General features: G+C 40.0%; 1 protein-coding gene across 1 annotated transcript in view; it reads left to right on the forward strand.

Moving 5' to 3' along the window:
* Nucleotides 1-19721, forward strand: part of OCA2 (OCA2 melanosomal transmembrane protein) — a 439010-nt gene that overhangs the window by 225565 nt on the left and 193724 nt on the right. The window contains exons 7-11 of the mRNA XM_044285952.1: nucleotides 2016-2173; nucleotides 3511-3593; nucleotides 8924-9077; nucleotides 11104-11175; nucleotides 16811-16876. Of these exons, the coding sequence (XP_044141887.1) occupies nucleotides 2016-2173; nucleotides 3511-3593; nucleotides 8924-9077; nucleotides 11104-11175; nucleotides 16811-16876 (533 nt within the window). The remainder of the gene's footprint in view (nucleotides 1-2015; nucleotides 2174-3510; nucleotides 3594-8923; nucleotides 9078-11103; nucleotides 11176-16810; nucleotides 16877-19721) is intronic.

The following is a 19721-nucleotide window of genomic DNA, read 5'->3' on the forward strand; positions in this document are numbered from 1 at the left end:
ACTGGCCATTATGCAACCTTCCAGGCCCATTCAGTGAATAATTCACTAAATGGCCCTGGGAGGATGCATGCACTGTGCTCTGGATTTTCAAGGCTGTGGCAGCCATAGGCCTATACCTGCCTTTGGCCTGAGGACGCATATGCACTGATGTCATCAAAGCTAGGCTCTGTAGTAGGCTGCGCTGCCCCTACCTCCTGCAGACCTTAGGTAGGCTGAGCGTAGGTGCATAGGCAAAGCAGAAGTGCATAGAGTCTATGGGCCTGCTGTGCACACTACACTTGACCCCTCCACAGCAATAATCCTCCTTGCTAAAGGGGTAGTCTGATTGTTAAACATTATCCCCAATCACGGCATAGGGGATAACTATTAGATCAGTGGGAGTCCTACCACCGGGACCACTAATCATCCTGAGAATGGGTAACCCATACCCCTTAAAGTGCTGCCAGAATAAAAAGAGCGGCAGTTCTGGCATGTGAAATTCCTCTCCATTCATATAGGAGTTCTGGTGATTGCCAAGTACAGTGCCATGATATCTCTGGAACTCCCATAGACATTAATTGAACTGCAGTGCACATTCCTGACCTGACGTTCTGTTATTTTTGGCAATCCAAGGGGTAGCGGGTAGTGAGCGCACTGAAGCAGGAGAAAAGGTGTTAGCCACACATAAGAGGCAGAAGATATTGATAGACTGTTTACTACATTAACATCTCCTTGCCCTATGCATAGGTCATATAAATATTTATTTCAGGACAATTACCTAGACAAATGAGGGGAGATTTTTAATATGCCCAATCTATACAAAATCTAATAATGTTTTTGCTAAAACAATATCTATTGGCTGCCAATGTATTCATCTATACTAGTAAGGCCTTATTCGCATGTCTGTGTTTGATCAGTGAATTGCCCCAGAGCTAGGCCTCATGCACACGACTGTTCTGGTCTGCATCTGTGCTGCAGTTTTTGCGGCTCTGATGTGGACCCATTCACTTCAGTGGGCTGCAAAAGATGCGTACAGCACTCAGTTTGCTGTCCGCATCAGTTGCTCCATTCCGTGGCCCCGCAAAAAAATAGAACATGTCTTATTCTCGTCTGTTTTCCATTCCACAAATTGCGGAAGGCACACGGACGGCTTCCGTGTTTTGCGGACCGCAAAAAACAGAATGGTCATGTGCATAAGCCCATAAGGTATAAGTGAAAGATCTGCAGCAGTTCTGCGTTAAGACCTGCAGCTGGTTTTGGCTCACAATCACTGATGGAAATTACTGACCGAACACTGGCAGCGTGAATAAAGCCTAACTTGCATCAGTTTCTTTCCTCAAACCCTTGCACTTTGATAAGTCAAGTATGTATTGTAGTTTATTTAGAAGTAAGGGTACTTTCACACTTGCGGCAGAGGATTCAGGCAGGCCGCTCTGTTGCCGGAACTGCCTGCCAAATCAGTCAAAACATATGCAAACTGATGGCATTTCAGACGGATCAGGATCCTGATCTGTATGACAAGCTCATTGAAATGCCGGCATTTATTTATTTATTCACATTTTTTGCGGTCTGAGCATGCGTAGACCGTAATGCCGGATCCGTTTTGCAGGAACACTCTGGGCCATTTCAATGGGGAAAAATGCAGAATCCGGGATTCCGGCAAGTGTTCCGGAATTTTGTAAATGGAGATAGAACTGCAGCATGCTGCGGTATTATCTCCATCCTGAAAAGGCAAAAAGACTGAACTGAAGACATCCTGATGCATCCTGAACAGATTGCTCTCCATTCAGAATACATTAGGATAAAACTGATCAGTTCTTTTCTGGTATTGAGCCCCTAGGACGGAACTCTATGCCGGAAAAGAATAACGCTAGTGTGAAAGTACCCGAAGCTTCTAGAAAAATGTAATACACTATATTCATTCTTCAATGTTTTCTGCAATGATTTATGCTCTCCCTGCACCCCTCAATGCCTGCACAACAGTATTCCCTAATGTCTGATCTATAAGCCATATGCCCTTAACAATTCCCTACAAGCTGCAAATCTTACAGACTTTCGTGACTCTGCACTTCTAAAACTAGAAGTTGATGGTCCATTTGCTGGAGATTTGATTGATCGACGTGATGATGAATATATTCTTATTCAAATTGTGCAACTTGATGACCCCTTTTCAAGGAGACGTCGACCTACACAGGTTGGTAACTGTGTTTTGGCAATGTAAATGTTCCCTCTGTATTTCAGTATGCAAAACCATACACATTGGACCTCAGTCTTTGTAAAATGTCCTAACACAAATGTTATGTTAAGGTCAGTGCTAGCACAGCAAAATGTACAGTACCTACACTTGCATTTACGGGAATTCTCAGTTCACCCTCAGTCAATGGGTGGAGACTAGCTGCTATGTCGTCTCCCATACATATTGGGGAGCAGAATCTACTCAGAAGCACCATATGAGACATTATGCAAAATTACTGAAGCGAATTCTCATCTCTCCATAAAACAACAATAATTTGATCCTTCACAATGAGTTGACTGGGTCTTGCAAGATGAATTCAACAGACTGCATTCAGATTGAACATTAATTTATAAAGAGAGGATAAAATCTGATAAGAGGAGATCAAACCAATTTTTTGTAATATATTAGTTTACAAAGTTTCTTATAGTCACTTGTAAGGTTGATTTATGCAAAGTTGTGTGAAGTTAGTAACCATATGGTACCTTTTTTATATGCTTCATATTTCATATGAAGGCATGCAAAGTATTTTTGTTTTACAGTCAGATCTATGAATCTGATAAAGTATTATGGCTTGATCCATCAGACCATGTATTACAACAGGTATTTTCCTATATCAGCAAGAGGGCCTCATAATATGGTTCTGTATGGGGTGTCCTATGGTAACACAGGTACCTTTTTGCCTGTATATGATTACATGTGTGGCAATACAGGCCCTGTTCACGTGATTTTGCCCCATCTAAAGTGTCTCTGCCTTTTGGCTAAGGTCAAATGTAGTATCTGTTCTTAAAAGTGGTCAGGACCAGGGTCATTTGTACTGAATGGCTACAATGCACATGGAAGTAGAAGCCTCTAGGTTTTATCGAGTGGTAGGCAAATGTAACATGGGATTCTGTAACTTTTATAGAATAATGCTAAGTTATATATTATATGATCTATAATGCTACCTTTCCGATGGAAGATTGCAAACATGTGCTGGATGATGGGCATGGATGAGTTTTCTGATGGACTTGTTTGGTCAGATGCGTTTACTTCAGTAAGTCTTGCAGGGGAATTGGAAAATGATGGGACATGCTATGAACGTCCTGGCACAAACGAATGGTCTGTGTGAAAAATTGCTCATGTGAATATTACTCATTGACTATAATGGTTCAGTGTAGAGTTTAGGTGGTGGTGGAGCAGAGATTGCACAGACAGAAATATTATTCTTCTGCAAAGGGCCTTAAAGAAGGGATTTGACTAGGATTAGATGAGCAGTTCATTTTTCGTCTTGGCATAAGTGATTCATTATTTTACAGGTGATACACAACTGGACACTGGCTCTGAATTCAAGGCGTAAGGAACATATTATAAAACAAAAAACATTTGAAATATTAAACAGGTAAGTGTCAGGATTTTTACTACTTAGAGAAGTTATTAATTCTTTAAAAAATTTGATGAAAAAAATTATATATATATATATTTACAGTACAGACCAAAAGTTTGAACACACCTTCTCATTCAAAGAGTTTTCTTTATTTTCATGACTATGAAAATTGTAGATTCACACTGAAGGCATCAAAAATATGAATTAACACATGTGGAATTATATACATAACAAAAAAGTGTGAAACAACTGAAAATGTCATATTCTAGGTTCTTCAAAGTAGCCACCTTTTGCTTTGATTACTGCTTTGCACACTCTTGGCATTCTCTTGATGAGCTTCAAGAGGTAGTCACCTGAAATGGCTTTCACTTCACAGGTGTGCCCTGTCAGGTTTAATAAGTGGGATTTCTTGCCTTATAAATGGGGTTGGGAACATCAGTTTCCTTGTGGAGAAGTCAGGTGGATACACAGCTGATAGTCCTACTGAATAGACTGTTAGCTGCTTTTTTCTTGCCATAATACAAATTCTAAGTAAAGAAAAACGAGTGGCCATCATTACTTTAAGAAATGAAAGTCAGTCAGTCCGAAAAATTGGGAAAACTTTGAAAGTGTCCCCAAGTGCAGTCACAAAAACCATCAAGCGCTACAAAGAAACTGGCTCGCATGCGGACCGCCCCAGGAAAGAAAGACCAAGAGTCACCTCTGCTGCGGAGGATAAGTTCACCCGAGCCACCAGCCTCGGAAATCGCAGGTTAACAGCAGCTCAGATTAGAGACCAGGTCAATGCCACACAGAGTTCTAGCAGCAGACACCTCTCTAGAAAAACTGTTAAGAGGAGACTCAGTGAATCAGGCCTTCATGGTAGAATATCTGCTAGGAAACCACTGCTAAGGACAGGCAACAAGCAGAAGAGACTTGTTTGGGCTAAAGGACACAAGGAATAGACATTAGACCAGTGGAAATGTGTGCTTTGGTCTGATGAGTCCAAATTTGAGTTCTTTGGTTCCAACCACTGTGTCTTTGTGCGATGCAGAAAAGGTGAACGGATGGACTCTACATGCCTGGTTCCCACCGTGAAGCATGGAGGAGGTGGTGTGATGGTGTGGGGGTGCTTTGCTTGTGACACTGTTGGGGATTTATTCAAAATTGAAGGCATACTGAACCAGTATGGCTACCACAGCATCTTGCAGCGGCATGCTATTCCATCCGGTTTGCGTTTAGTTGGACCATAATTTATTTTTCAACAGGACAACGACCCCAAACACACCTCCAGGCTGTGTAAGGGCTATTTGACCATGAAGGAGAGTGATGGGGTGCTGCGCCATATGACCTGGCCTCCACAGTCACCGGACCTGAACCCAATCGAGATGGTTTGGGGTGAGCTGGACCGCAGAGTGACTGCAAAAGGGCCAACAAGTGCTAAGCATCTCTGGGAACTCCTTCAAGACTGTTGGAAGACTATTTCAGGTGACTACCTCTTGAAGCTCATCAAGAGAATGCCAAGAGTGTGCAAAGCAGTAATCAAAGCAAAAGGTGGCTACTTTGAAGAACCTAGAATATGACATTTTCAGTTGTTTCACACTTTTTTGTTATGTATATAATTCCACATGTGATAATTCATAGTTTTGATGCCTTCAGTGTGAATCTACAATTTTTATAGTCATGAAAATAAAGAAAACTCTTTGAATGAGAAGGTGTGTCCAAACTTTTGGTCTGTACTGTGTATGTGTGTATATGTATGTATGTGTATATATATGCGTGTATGTATATATGTGTATATATGTATATGTATGTGTGTGTGTGTGTGTGTGTGTATATATATATAATATATATTATATATATATATATATATATATATATATATATATATATATATATATTTATAATATAATTATTTTTTTTTATTACACCATTACAGGAAACGTGTGTGTGTGTGTGTGTGTGTGTATATATATATATATATATATATATATATATATATATATATATATATATATATATATACATATATACACAAACACCGAAACGTCGCTACAGCCTTATGGTTAAATAAGCCTTTTCATCGTCTGCATCTTATTGGATTGGCTTATATCCATACTGGGCTTTTTTGCACCCTTCATCCATTTTTTATCTGTGACTGTGCTGCCATTTCTTTTTTTCTTCATACATATATATTACACATACACACATACACACACCATTACAGGAAACTGTGGTCTAACATTCTCTTTGAGAGGTGAATTTTCTAGGATTGCTCCTCTTTCAGCCTCACTAATGGGTCAACCAACCAAGGTTTGACTGGACAGCATGGTAGCACTCCCTGTACAGTCTTCACCGAATTTTGGCTGGATAAACAGTTTTTATAAATGTTACATTGCAAGTGGGTTCGGGGGTGGATTATAATTTGCTATTCTGGGTTTTGCATTGGAGGTGGGGCCCATGGCTATAAACTTTTGCCATTTTACTCAACTAAACTTGGGTCAGCAAAGGGTGTTACTGCCATATTTTTAAGAAGTTTAAAATACAATTATATTACACAATTAACATTGAGTGTCAAAACTTTGCATTTGTTACAGTATCTGTATCGGTTTTATCGAGTGGTAGGCAACTTCTAATAACTAGAATTGGTTACTAACTCTGTGACTACAAGGCCTTGCATATCAGTGGCTAAAGTGACACACATAGTGTATAGCCCTGTTGCTGTTAGATATAATTGTGAGGGCCCAGCTTGTATATTCTAATTTATCGTTTATAATTTATATTTAGTTTATTCTGTGTGAACTTATACTTTTACAGTCATGGCAGTAAATGTTGGCACCCCTGAAATAAAATGAAGTATTTCTCACAGAAAAGTATTGCAGTAACACATGTTTTTCTATACACATGTTTATTCCCTTTGTGTGTATTGGAACAAAACTAAAAAAAGGAGGGGAAAAAAGCTAACTGGACATAATGTCACACCAAACTCAAAAATGGGCTGGACAAAATGATTGGCACCCTTTCAAAATTGTGGATAAATAAGATTTTCAAGCATTTGATGCTTCTTTAAACTCATCTGGGGGAAGTAACGTGTGGGCAATATAAAAATCACACATGAAAGCAAATAAAAAGTAAAGAAGTTCACTTAGGCTTTGCATTGTGTGTCTGTGTGTGTGCCACACTAAGTATGGACAACAGAAAGAGAAGAGAACTGTCTGAGGACTTGAGAACCAGAATTGTGGAAAAATATCAACAATCTCAAGGTTACAAGTCCATCTCCAGAGATCTAGGTTTGCCTTTGTCCACAGTGCGCAACATTATCAAGAAGTTTGCAACCCATGGCACTCTAGCTAATCTCCCTGGGCATGGATGGAAGAGAAAAATTGATGAAAGGTGTTCAAGTTCCAAAGATATTCAAACTGTCCTGCAGGCTCAGGGAGCATCAGTGTCAGCACAAACTCTCCGTCGACATTTAAATGAAATTAAACGCAATGGCAGGAGATACAGGAGGACCCCACTGCTGACAGAGACATAAAAAAGCAAGACTACATTTTGTCAAAATTAACTTAAGTAAGCCAAGATGAAACCAAGATAGAGCTTTTTGGTAAAGCACATCATTCTACTGTTTACCGAAAATGGAATGAGGCCTACGAAGAAAAGAACACAGTACCTACAGTAAAATAAGGCGGAGGTTAATTGATGTTTTGGGGTTGTTTTGCTGCCTCTGGCACTGGGTGCCTTGAATGTGTGCAAGGCATCATGAAATCTAAGGATTACCAACGGATTTTGGGTCACACTGTAGAGCCCAGTGTCAGAAAGCTGGGTTTGCGTCCGAGAACTTGGGTCTTCCAGCAGGACAATGACCCCAAACATGTGCCAAAAAGCACCCAGAAATGGATGGCAACAAAGCGCTGGAGAGTTCTGAAGTGGCCAGCAATGAGTCCAGATCTTAATCTCATTGAACACCTATGGAGAGATCTTAAAATTGCTGTTGGGACAAAGGCGCCCTTCTAATAAGAGAGACCTGGAGCAGTTTGCTAAGGAAGAGTGGTCCAAAATTCCAGGTGAGGGGTGTCAGAAGCTTATTGATGGTTATAGGAAGCACCTGATTTCAGTTTTTTTTTTTTTTTTTTTTTTTTTTTTTTTTACCAAAGGGGCGTGCAACCAAATAATAAGTTAAGGGTGCTAATAATTTTTGTCCAGCCCATTTTTGGAGTTTGGTGTGACATTATGTCCAATTTGCTTTTTTTCCACCCTTTTTTTGGTTTTGTTCCAATACACACAAAGGGAATAAACATGTGCATAGCAAAACTTTTTTTGTTTTTTTTATCAATTTACCTTTTGAGGCCTTATTTTTTGCAGGACAATTTATAGTTTTTGAAGCACCATTTTGGGTACATATAATCATTGATTACCCAAGCTATCTGTCTTAAACCCCCTTTGTTTACATCAGTAAAAAGGCATATTGGTGGTCACTAAGGGGGTTAACATGATTTGTTGTATTACTTTAATGTGTTTTTGTTGTGTTAACATGTTAAGCCAGTCAGAATAACAGTGGTGACATCTGTAGATCCACACTGAAACCAGACAACCCTCTTTAAAGCAGTGTTCCTCAGCTCCAGGGAATTCTGAAAACATGACTGGAAAGCAAGCCCTGTGGACTGGAGTTGAGGAATGTTACCTTAAAGAATGTGTATATTTTCACAACCAATTGCTTCATCTTTAATTTTAGGGGCTGGAGTAATGAAAGTAACTTTTAAAATCAAGATTCTAGTTTTGGCTTTAAGGATCCTATGCAAACATATGTCTATGTCTCTTCGCTAATGGTCTAAACTCTTACCCCAAGTTCAGACCTGAGCGTTTTACAGCACGTTCCTACGCGCTGTAAAACGCTCAACGAGGAGAAACCAATGATTCCCTATGGGAATGGTTCTCACCTGGGCGTTTTACAGCGCCTGACGCTCAAACAAGTTCTTGAGCTTTTTTGGGGCGTTTTGTCGTGCGTTCCCGTACATAGATATTCGGGAACGAGCGACAATGTGTGTTCTCTTGTCTCTTTATGCGTGATTGTAAACGCCGGTACAATCGCACATACAGAGCGCTCCTTTCAGAACGCTCAGGTCTGAACCCAGGGTAACTCCGATTCTGGAGCCATACCACGTTCTATTCTTTTTAGTTGAAGTGGGTAAATTTTGTTGAAGCATAGACATTTGGTTTACAGAAACTAATATCTTACGGAGTCATTACAATATAAGGCAATCTTGGAATTTAGTCCTGCAGATCTATAGCAATAACTGCTTTATTTATTTTATTACTAAAACAAATTATATATGGCTACTGACTAATCTAGTATATTTCATTTTCAGTGAAACCATTTCCATAAACATTCAAGCATTTCTTCAAGAGACTCAACTTGTCCCACTATCTGTATCTCATCAGTACCTTAGTGCAAGCATTGAGACCCAAGTAACAATTGCAGCCATTGTCTTAACAGGTGTTTATGTGTTAATCATATTTGAGGTAAGACCTAGCAATAGTCCAGTTAGACTTCTTGCAGAACATTAGTGTCCATTAAAGTTGTTGTCCCATTAAAACTGCTTATCCCCTAGCCATGGTATAGTGGATAAGTGTCCGATGAGCAGGGGTTCCACCACTCTGACTCTTCTGCCCAGGTACAGACCAGATATGGCAGCTTTTTTTTCCTGTTTGGCTGCATTTACTATAATGCAGCTGACCAGGAAAAGAAGTGGCCACATCCAGTGAGGACCCAGGCAGAAGAGCCTGTAGCGCATGCCAGTGCATAGTCGGGGGAGCGATTTCGAGTAAGTAATATGTTAAAGGGCTTCCCTCTATATGTTAGTAACATGGGCTAATTAGATGAAATTAGCAGAAAATCCCTTTAAATATTTAATGGTGTGTTTGTGACTTCTAGTCACTAATACTGGTTAAAACATACTGGTTAATTATGGTATTATAAAGATGTGGACACTCAATCACAAAAGTAACTTTTCTATAACGGAACTAAATATTGATGAACACAGGGGTGAGGTTTTTGTATTTATATGCAAGAAGAAAATCAAAAGATCTGTAAAACTAACAAGTCAGACAAGGGCAGTGTTTTTCAGTTAATGCTCTGCTAAGGCACATGGTGTCCTCAGTATATGGCGCTGTGTTAAGTATTCTCTCCTGGAAAAATGCTTTGTTGAAGAACAATACACCATTTAAAAGGAATCTGTTACTACGATCTTGGGCTATTATCCGCTGTAATAAATGAGTAGAACAGAGTCCAGATTGCTATTTTTATCTACTGCCCCCAGTCCCCTGCTATTAGCGTATAAAGTTGCACAAAACACAATGTTGGCACTACTGAGCACGGGCACGACAGTCCTCTCCATTGTGTTAGTACAGTAGTCTAGACTGTGTTAGGGCTCATGCACATGACCGTATGTATTTTGCAGTCTGCAAAAAAACGGATCCGCAAAAAATACGGATGACATCCATTTGCATTCCATATTTTGCAGAACGGAACAGCTGACCCCTCATAGAACAGTACTATCCTTGTCCGTAATGCGGACAAAAATAGGATATGTTCTATTTTTTTATGGAACGGAAATATGGACATACGGAAATGCAATGCGCCTGGAATAACCCATTGAAATGAATGGTTCCGCATATGGTCCACAATTTTTTTTAACAGACACTGAAAGAAAATACGTTCATGTGCATGAGCCCTTACAGTGCGGCTTTGAGTGCTGAAAGAGGAGGAACGGGGTGGTGGGGGGTGGTAGAAGAATAAAAAATGGTGATCTGGTCTCCTTGTGTAGTACTACTCATGTATTACTTCAGATAGTAGCTCAGAATTGAGGTGATACATTCTCTTTGCATACCTCTATATGAATTTGGCCTTAAGGCTCTGTATCAGAAAAACTGTGCTTTAAATGCTGTTAAGTATATGAACTAATCTGCATAGAATGATGGACCTACAAAACAATGGTATGTAAAGGTGAAAATCCTTTTTAAACTTAAATAGGTTATATTATTGTTAGATGGTTTTTGGCTCCTTGCTGTGAAGGTTTAGAAAAATGTCAAATATGGCCGATGACCAATATTTGCAAATGCACACATAGTTACCCTCCATAGTAATGCATACTGTAGACCAAGCTTCATAAAATGTTACTCTAGTTTGAAAATCTTTTAAATACAACTTTAAAGATGTATTATGTTTCATCTAGGCTTTACTCTACCCAGGGCAAAGATTGAATCTTCTATTGAATAATGTGGCCAAGGCAGAGGGGCTTTTTAGTGTGTCCATCCACACCTAAGGCACATGCCTATAGCTACGCCTTTGATTTTCTATATTATCCATTTATCGCCCAACTAAAGTTATTTGCAGTATACCTGTTACTATTACTTATTTACTGTTGACATGGGTAATGTCATATATTTTTCTTTTATCCAACAAAAACTTGTGATAATGTATTCATTATATTTAGGACTAAGTGTTATAAAAAAATTTATATATATTTTTTTATATTTATTTTTGTAGATTGTCCACAGAACTCTGGCAGCTATGTTGGGATCATTGGCTGCCCTTGCAGCTTTGGCAGTGGTTGGTGATGTAAGTTGAAACAAAATAAGAATAGTTTAAAATATATTTTTGTCAAAAGTTTTCATTGGTGGTGGGCTGGGTGCTGGAACCTTCTCTGATCGATTTAAAATTAAGCTTTCCTGGCAGAGATGGAGTAAGTGGTATAACCACCCAGTAGACCCTAAAAATGCTAACAAATGGGAAAGGTTAGAGTGCTTGTACCTTTTACTGAACAATCAGTGGGGGTCTCATTTAGAGATGGCGTTGCGGTTCGCCCGGTGTTTGTTTTGCGGCAAACTTTGCGTGTTCGCTATTCACCGAACATGTGAACATATGGAGAAATTTGCGCCCGCCATATTCTTTTACATTATTTGAAGAACTTTGACCCATGACACATCCATCAGGTGGTACAGGACAGGCAATTTAGACATTTCAGCACATGGACATACCCTCTACCTTATAAATAAACCTGATCTGGCAGCCATTTTACATTCAGTCTTTTGCCAGTGTAGGGAGAGGTTGCTGTGTGGAGCAGGGACAGGCTGTTAGGGACACCAAACGCTAGCTAATAGGGCCACAAGTGTCATTTTAAGGACTAGTATAGGTGTGCTGTGTGTCAAAAACACACAGATCTATATAGTGATCACCTGGAAGTCAGGGGCCTAGAAGCTAGGGGCATACTAGGGCCTTTTTTTTATATAGGGTAAGGTTTCGGACAGGGTCGCTCTTATCAGGGCGAGTGGTCTGTGGTTAGGCCATCAGGGCCAGAATAGCACCCCACTGTAGGGCAATATCAGGGACAGTTCTTTGCCCACCCTGTCCTTCAATACCACATCATCATCTAGCCCAGGGAAAGATGTTTTTTGCTTTCCCTCCCGGATTCATGGATGTGCACTGGAACCCCCCGGATTGTGGTAGGAAATATGGTTTCTGATTTGGTGCCGCCGAGCACTTGTTATTGCCTACCACATCTATGCATTTTGCTTAACCCCTTAAGGACTTGGGACGTACCGGTATGCCATGTTTGCCGAGTCCTTAAGGTCCCAGGACGTACCGGTATGTCCTAACTTTAAAATTACATTGCGGCGAGGGTTTATCGGAACAGTATGTCTACTGAAATCCTGTCAACGCCAGGGGGGGGTGATGTGACCCCCCCCCCCCCCCCGCATTGGCAATCGCCGCAAACCGCAGGTCAATTGCGGCTTTTACCTGGTGCGGTGGCGGTGGTGCCATCAGGTACCCATGTGGCTGTAGGGGTGACCCGATGGCATGGAAGGCAGCGCAATGCCTTCCTGAGGCATCGCGCTGCCTTCGGGTGACGAGCCTGTCGCAGGCAGGAAGCTGTATGAGTAATACACACAGTATTACTCATACAGCCAATGCATTCCAGTACAGAAGTATTGGAATGCATTGTAAAGGGGATTAGACCCACAAAAGTTAGTCCCAAAGTGGAACAAAAATAAAATTATAAAAAAAGTTGAAAAAATTAAAGTTTCCCCCCCAAAAATAAATTTCAAGTAAAAAAAAAAAAATAAACATAATTTTCCCCAAATAAAAAATATGACATATAAGGTATTGCCGTGTCCGTATCAACCGGCTCTATAAACATATCATGTGACCTAACCCCTCAGATGAACACCATAAAAAAAACTGTGCTAAATAAACAATTTTTTTGTCACCTCACATCACAAAAAGTACAACAGCAAGCGATCAAACAGGCATTTTCCCACCAACATAGTATCAATCTAACCATCACCTCATCCCGCAAAAAATTAGCCTCTACCTGAGACAATCACCCAAAAAATAAAAAAACTATGGCTCAGAATATAGACACTAAAACATCCTTTTTTTTTATTTAAAAAAGCTGTTATTGTGTAAAACTTACATAAATGTAAAAAAGTATACATATTAGGTATCTCCGCGTCCGTATCAACCGGCTCTATAAAAATATCAAATGACTTAACCCCTCAGATGAACACCGTAAAAAATAAAAACTGTGCTTAACCATTTTTTGTCACCTTACATCACAAAGTGTAATAGCAAGCGATCAAAAAGTCACACGCACCCCAAAATAGTGCCAATAAAACCGTTCTCATCCCGCAAAAATCATACCCTACCCAAGGTAATCGCCCAAAAACTGAAAAAATTATGGCTCTCAGACTATGGAAACACTAAAACATGATTATTTTTTTTGCTTCAAAAATGTAAAACGTGCATAAATAAATAAAGTATACATATTTGGTATTGCAGCGTCCGTGACAACCTGGTCTATAAAAATATCACATGCTCTAACCTGTCAGACGAATGTTGTAAATAACAAAAAATAAAAACTGTGCCAAAACAGACATTTTTATTGTTACCTTGCCTCAAAAAACTGTAATATAGAGCAACTAAAAATCATATGTACCCTAAACTAGTACCAACAATACTGCCACCCTATCCCGTACTTTCTAAAATGGGGTCACTTTTTTGGGAGTTTCTACTCTAGGGGTGCATCAGGGGGGCTTCAAATGGGACATGGTGTAAAAAAAAAAAAAAATAGTCCAGCAAAACCTGCATTCCAAAAACCGTATGGCATTCCTTTCCTTCTGCGCCCTGCCATGTGCCCGTACAGCAGTTTACAACCACATATGGGGTGTTTCTGTAAACTACCGAATCAGGGCCATAAATATTGAATTTAGTTTGGCTGTTAACCCTTGCTTTGTAACTGGGAAAAAATTATTAAAATGGAAAATCTGCCAAAAAAGTGACATTTTGAAATTGTATCTCTATTTTCCATTAATTCTTGTGGAACACCTAAAGAGTTAACAAAGTTTGTAAAATCGGTTTTGAATACCTTGGGGGGTGTAGTTTTATAGAAGGGGGTCATTTTTGGGTGGTTTCTATTATGTAAGCCTTGCAAAGTGACTTCAGACCTGAACTCTTCCCTAAAAATTGTTTTTTTGAAAATTTCTGAATTTTCTTGAATGGAGCTTGGCCCCGCCCACGCTAGTTTATACTATTTGTGACGTCACTGGGCCAGCGGTAAACAGTCAGAAGGCCACGCCCCCTACTGGAGCACCGCTGGGTACTCAAACAGCTGATCGGTGGGGGTCCTGGGTGTCTGACCTCAGCCGATCAGATGCTAATGATCTATTCAGAGGATCAAATGTTCGCGGCGGGTCCCTTTCATTTTAATGGCAGGCGAACCTGATAAACCTTCAGCTCCTATTTGCAGCCAAGAAATAATTACTAGAAGTGCACAAATAGTCCCACAACATGGACAGTGACATACCAGATGTATTATTCGAATTAGCGATCTCCATTTATAATTTTTATAATCAACTAGCGTGGGCAGGGCTGAGCTCCATTCAAGTGAACAGAGCTTAGCCCCGCCCATGCTAGTTGATACTAGTCGTGACTTCACTAGGCCAGCGGTAAACAGCGAGAAGGCTGCGGCGCTGCTGAAGCGCCGCTGCCTTCTCAAACAGCTGATCGGTGGGGGTGCCCCCATAGATACACTACAATCATGTGCCAGTAAGAAGTGCCCCCCATAGATGCCTCCCAATCATGTGCCAGTAAGAAGTGCCCCCCACAGTGCTCCTCTCCTGTATTGTACCATTAAAAAAAAAAAAAAAAAACATAGTTGCCTCAATCAGGCTCGCAGCAATGCGATGCAGCACATCCATCTGTATTGCTGTACTGAGGAGGGTGATACAGATGACAATGGAGATGAGCGCTTTCAAAATGGAAGCACTTCTCTCCCTGTGCCCTGATGCTGCCGCCCCCCACTTGTCACCAGGGCTACGCCACCTAAGTGGCCCTGGTCACATGATACACCTGTGATGGCTTCTGCAGCCTTTCAACAAGCTTTATTAAATGCCCGATCTCCGAACTCTAACTTTTGTGGCAAAGTTTTGGTCCGGGTACCCAAACTCGCAAAGTTCGGATTCACTCAATACTAGTGTTGAGTGAATCAAAGTTAACAAAGTGGACTTTGATCCAAATTCAGGATAAATTTGATTTGTGTGACGTTAAATTTCTTCGTGCTTCACGCTAAAAAATCAATTCTCCCTGAAATGGCGGTAAAAAAAAATAAAAAAAAATCATACTTCTCATCTGAGTGCCAAGAGGTTGTTGTTGCCATATTGCTTGAAGATCCTGCACAAAATCTAATGTGTTGTCAAGTATGACATCACCATTACAGTCGACGTGATGAAGTCATAACACACCGCTCACGCTGGATCTTTTTTGTTTTTTGTTTTGAGCAACCACTAAAATACTTTTAATATTAGTTTCGGATGCCACAATCTGAACGTGGCACCTGAGGGGTTCAATGACGGGGGGGGGGGGGGGTCGCAATCGCCATTCCCTGTTATTGAACCTGCTACTTGCAAAAAAATGTGTTTTGTAACAAAGTACTTCGTCATAAAGCAAATTTATTTTTATTTTTTTATTCGCCAAAGCAGTCAAATCTAATTTTTCAGAACTTCGCTCATCACTAGCGGATATAGATCAGATTAGTTTATGTGCACCACATACTGTATACACCATGGCTACAGGAGTTGAAAAAAGTTACATAACTGGAATACCGCTTTAAGCTACAAAACTGTACTCCCTTTAAATAATATAACTGAAATTTAAAGGGGTTCTCTGGGCATTTTCTATTGATGACCTATCCTCTGGATAGATCATCAATATCAGATTGGCGGGGGTCCGATACCCAGCACCCTTGCCAATCAGCTGTACAAGGACACTGCGTGCAGTCTCTCTTCTCTATTCTGCTCCGCTGCTGCTGCAGTCTCATATAATTACAGCGGAGATTAGGAAGAGAGAAGGGAGATGGCACATGCACATTGTATGCACCATCTCCTCGAAAAGCTGATTGGCGAGGAAGCAGGGTGTCGGACCTCCGCAGATATGATATTAATGACCTATCTTGAGGAATAGAAAAAGCCCAGAGAACCTCTTTAAATGGTTGTCTGGCCTAGTAGCCCACAATACCTGGGGTACTTGCCTGTATCAGTCACCTGTCCAGTGCTGCTCTGTTCTCGGCCACTCTTGGTGGCTTGGTCCTGAAACTGCTATAGCCAATCACAGGCCCAACAACGATTGAACGTGAGGGAGTAACTTGTGAACCCCACTTAATACAAGCAACCAATGTGAGTGAATGCAGTATATTTTGTATATCCAGGATAGCATAAAATATACCTAATCATTCTATTAATATCTCCTTTTGAGCTCTAGTAACAATTTATTTTGACTCCTTAATTTAAAGCATTGTGTTGGCATTTCAAATTGATTTAATAGAAAATCAATAACTTAAATAATGCAATGCATTTAAAATCTCCTAGCCTCAGTTAGTCATCATTATAGTCCATAACTGCATTTACAGTTTTGCTGGCTTCAGAGCTGTAATCTTTTATCTCTCTTTTTGAGTTCCATGTCTGCCCAGAGATTGCTCAGTGAATTATACCTTGGGTAGTGTAATCTTTACACAGTACACTAGTCACTATATAGATCCACCGCATGCCTAAGCTGTTGTCTATTGGCAAGCATGTTACAGTAACTGTTAAAACATATTTGAATAGATTATTATTAAATGAAGTGTATATTTTGTGCAGCTAATCATTATATGGCTAATTAGCAATTTTATTTAATAAATTTTTCTGTCCTCTAATTGTAGAGACCGAGCTTGGCGAAGGTAGTAGAGTGGATTGATTATGAGACGCTGGCACTTCTGTTTGGAATGGTAATTATTAATCAGTAATTTTTAACAAGTAAATGTTTTAAGCAGCTTGTTTTTAATGACTGGTAAATGGTAATATCTCTGCATTCTGTAAGCTGCGTTTCATCTGGTCCCATTAAATAGGAGCACGTTGTTAAAGTAATTAGTCACATTCTGTAAAATTGCACAGTACAGATCACTGCAAATTTCTATATTATAGTCAAAACTATTTTTGTGTGTGGTGGTCTTCCTCATTTAGATAGATAGATATCTATCTATCTATCTATCTATCTATCTATCTATCTATCTATCTATCTATCTATCTATCTATCTCTCTATCTCTCTATCTCTATCTATCAGTTATAACACGGTTGTCCTGTTTAGACTACACAACCTTTAGGTTGGCCTGTGTGTACTGTAATTGTTGAGAAAGGCATAAAGTAGCATATAAAGAAGATATTAACCACTTCAGCCCCGCTAGGTGAAACCCCCTTCATGACCAGAGCACTTTTTACACTTCGGCACTACACTACTTTCACCGTTTATCTCTCGGACATGCAACTTACCACCCAAATGAATTTTACCTCCTTTTCTTCTCACTAATAGAGCTTTCATTTGGTGGTATTTTATTGCTGCTGACATTTTTACTTTTTTTTTGTTATTAATCAAAATGTAACGATTTTTTTGCAAAAAAATGACATTTTTCACTTTCAGCTGTAAAATTTTGCAAAAAAAACGACATCCATATATAAATTTTTCGCCAAATTTATTGTTCTACATGTCTTTGATAAAAAAAAAAATGTCTGGGCAAAAAAAAAAAAAGGTTTGGGTAAAAGTTATAGCGTTTACAAACTATGGTACAAAAATGTGAATTTCCGCTTTTTGAAACAGCTCTGATTTTCTGAGCACCTGTCATGATTCCTGAGGTTCTACAATGCCCAAACAGTAGAAAAACCCCACAAATGACCCCATTTCGGAAAGTAGACACCCTAAGGTATTCGCTGATGGGCATAGGGAGTTCATAGAACTTTTTATTTTTTGTCACAAGTTAGCGGAAAATGATGATGATTTTTTATTTTATTTTTTTTCTTACAAAGTCTCATATTCCGCTAACTTGTGACAAAAAATAAAAAATTCTAGGAACTCACCATGCCCCTCACAGAATACCTTGGGGTGTCTTCTTTCCAAAATGGGGTCACTTGTGGCGTAGTTATACTGCCCTGGCAATTTAGGGGCCCTAATGTGTGAGAAGAACTTTGCAATCAAAATGTGTAAAAAATGACCGGTGAAATCCGAAAGGTGCACTTTGGAATATGTGCCCCTTTGCCCACCTTGGCATCAAAAAAGTGTCACACATCTGGTATCGCCGTACTCAGGAGAAGTTGGGGAATGTTTTTTGGGGTGTCATTTTACATATACCCATGCTGGGTGAGAGAAATATCTTGGCAAAAGACAACTTTTCCCATTTTTTTATACAAAGTTGGCATTTGACCAAGATATTTATCTCACCCAGCATGGGTATATGTAAAATGACACCCCAAAACACATTCCCCAACTTCTCCTGAGTATGGCGATACCAGATGTGGCACACTTTTTTGCTGCCAAGGTGGGCAAAGGGGCACATATTCCAAAGTGCACCTTTCGGGTTTCGCAGGCCATTTTTTACACATTTTGATTGCAAGGTACTTCTCACACATTTGGGCCCCTAAATTGCCAGGTCAGTATAACTACGCCACAAGTGACCCCATTTTGGAAAGAAGACACCCCAAGGTATTCCGTGAGGGGCATGGCGAGTTCCTAGAATTTATTTATTTTTGTCACAAGTTAGCGGAAAATGATGATTTTTTTTTTCTTCTCTTTTTTTCCTTACAAAGTCTCATATTCCACTAACTTGCGACAAAAAATAAAAAATTCTAGGAACTCGCCATGCCCCTCACGGAATACCTTGGGGTGTCTTCTTTCCAAAATGGGGTCACTTGTGGCGTAGTTATACTGCCCTGGCAATTTAGGGGCCCATATGTGTGAGAAGTACTTTGCAATCAAAATCTGGAAAAAATAACCGGTGCACCTTTCGGATTTCACTTTGGAATATGTGCCCCTTTGCCCACCTTGGCATCAAAAAAGTGTCACACATCTGGTATCGCCTTACTCAGGAGAAGTTGGGGAATGTGTTTTGGGGTGTCATTTTACATATACCCATGCTGGGTGAGAGAAATATCTTGGCAAAAGACAACTTTTCCCATTTTTTTTACACAAAGTTGGCATTTGACCAAGATATTTCTCTCACCCAGCATGGGTATATGTAAAATGACACCCCAAAACACATTCCCCAACTTCTCCTGAGTACGGCAATACCAGATGTGTGACACTTTTTTGCAGCCTAGATGCGCAAAGGTGCCCACATTCCTTTTAGGAGGGCATTTTTAGACATTTGGATCCCAGACTTCTTCTCACGCTTTAGGGCCCCTAAAAAGCCAGGGCAGTATAAATACCCCACATGTGACCCCACTTTGGAAAGAAGACACCCCAAGGTATCCAATGAGGGGCCTGACAAGTTCATAGAAAAAAAAAAAATTTCGCATAAGTTAGCGGAAATTGATTTTTTTTTTTTTTTTCTCACAAAGTCTCACTTTCCGCTAACTTAGGACAAAAATTTAAATCTTTCATGGACTCAATATGCCCCTCAGCAAATACCTTGGGGTGTCTTCTTTCCAAAATGGGGTCAGTTGTGGGGTGTTTGTACTGCCCTGGCATTTGAGGGTCTCCGCAATCATTACATGTATGGCCAGCATTAGGAGTTTCTGCTATTCTCCTTATATTGAGCAAACAGGTAATGAGATTTTTTTTTCCGTTCAGCCTCTGGGCTGAA

This window comes from Bufo gargarizans, chromosome 3 (genome assembly GCF_014858855.1).
Source record: "Bufo gargarizans isolate SCDJY-AF-19 chromosome 3, ASM1485885v1, whole genome shotgun sequence".
NCBI classification, from domain to species: domain Eukaryota; kingdom Metazoa; phylum Chordata; class Amphibia; order Anura; family Bufonidae; genus Bufo; species Bufo gargarizans.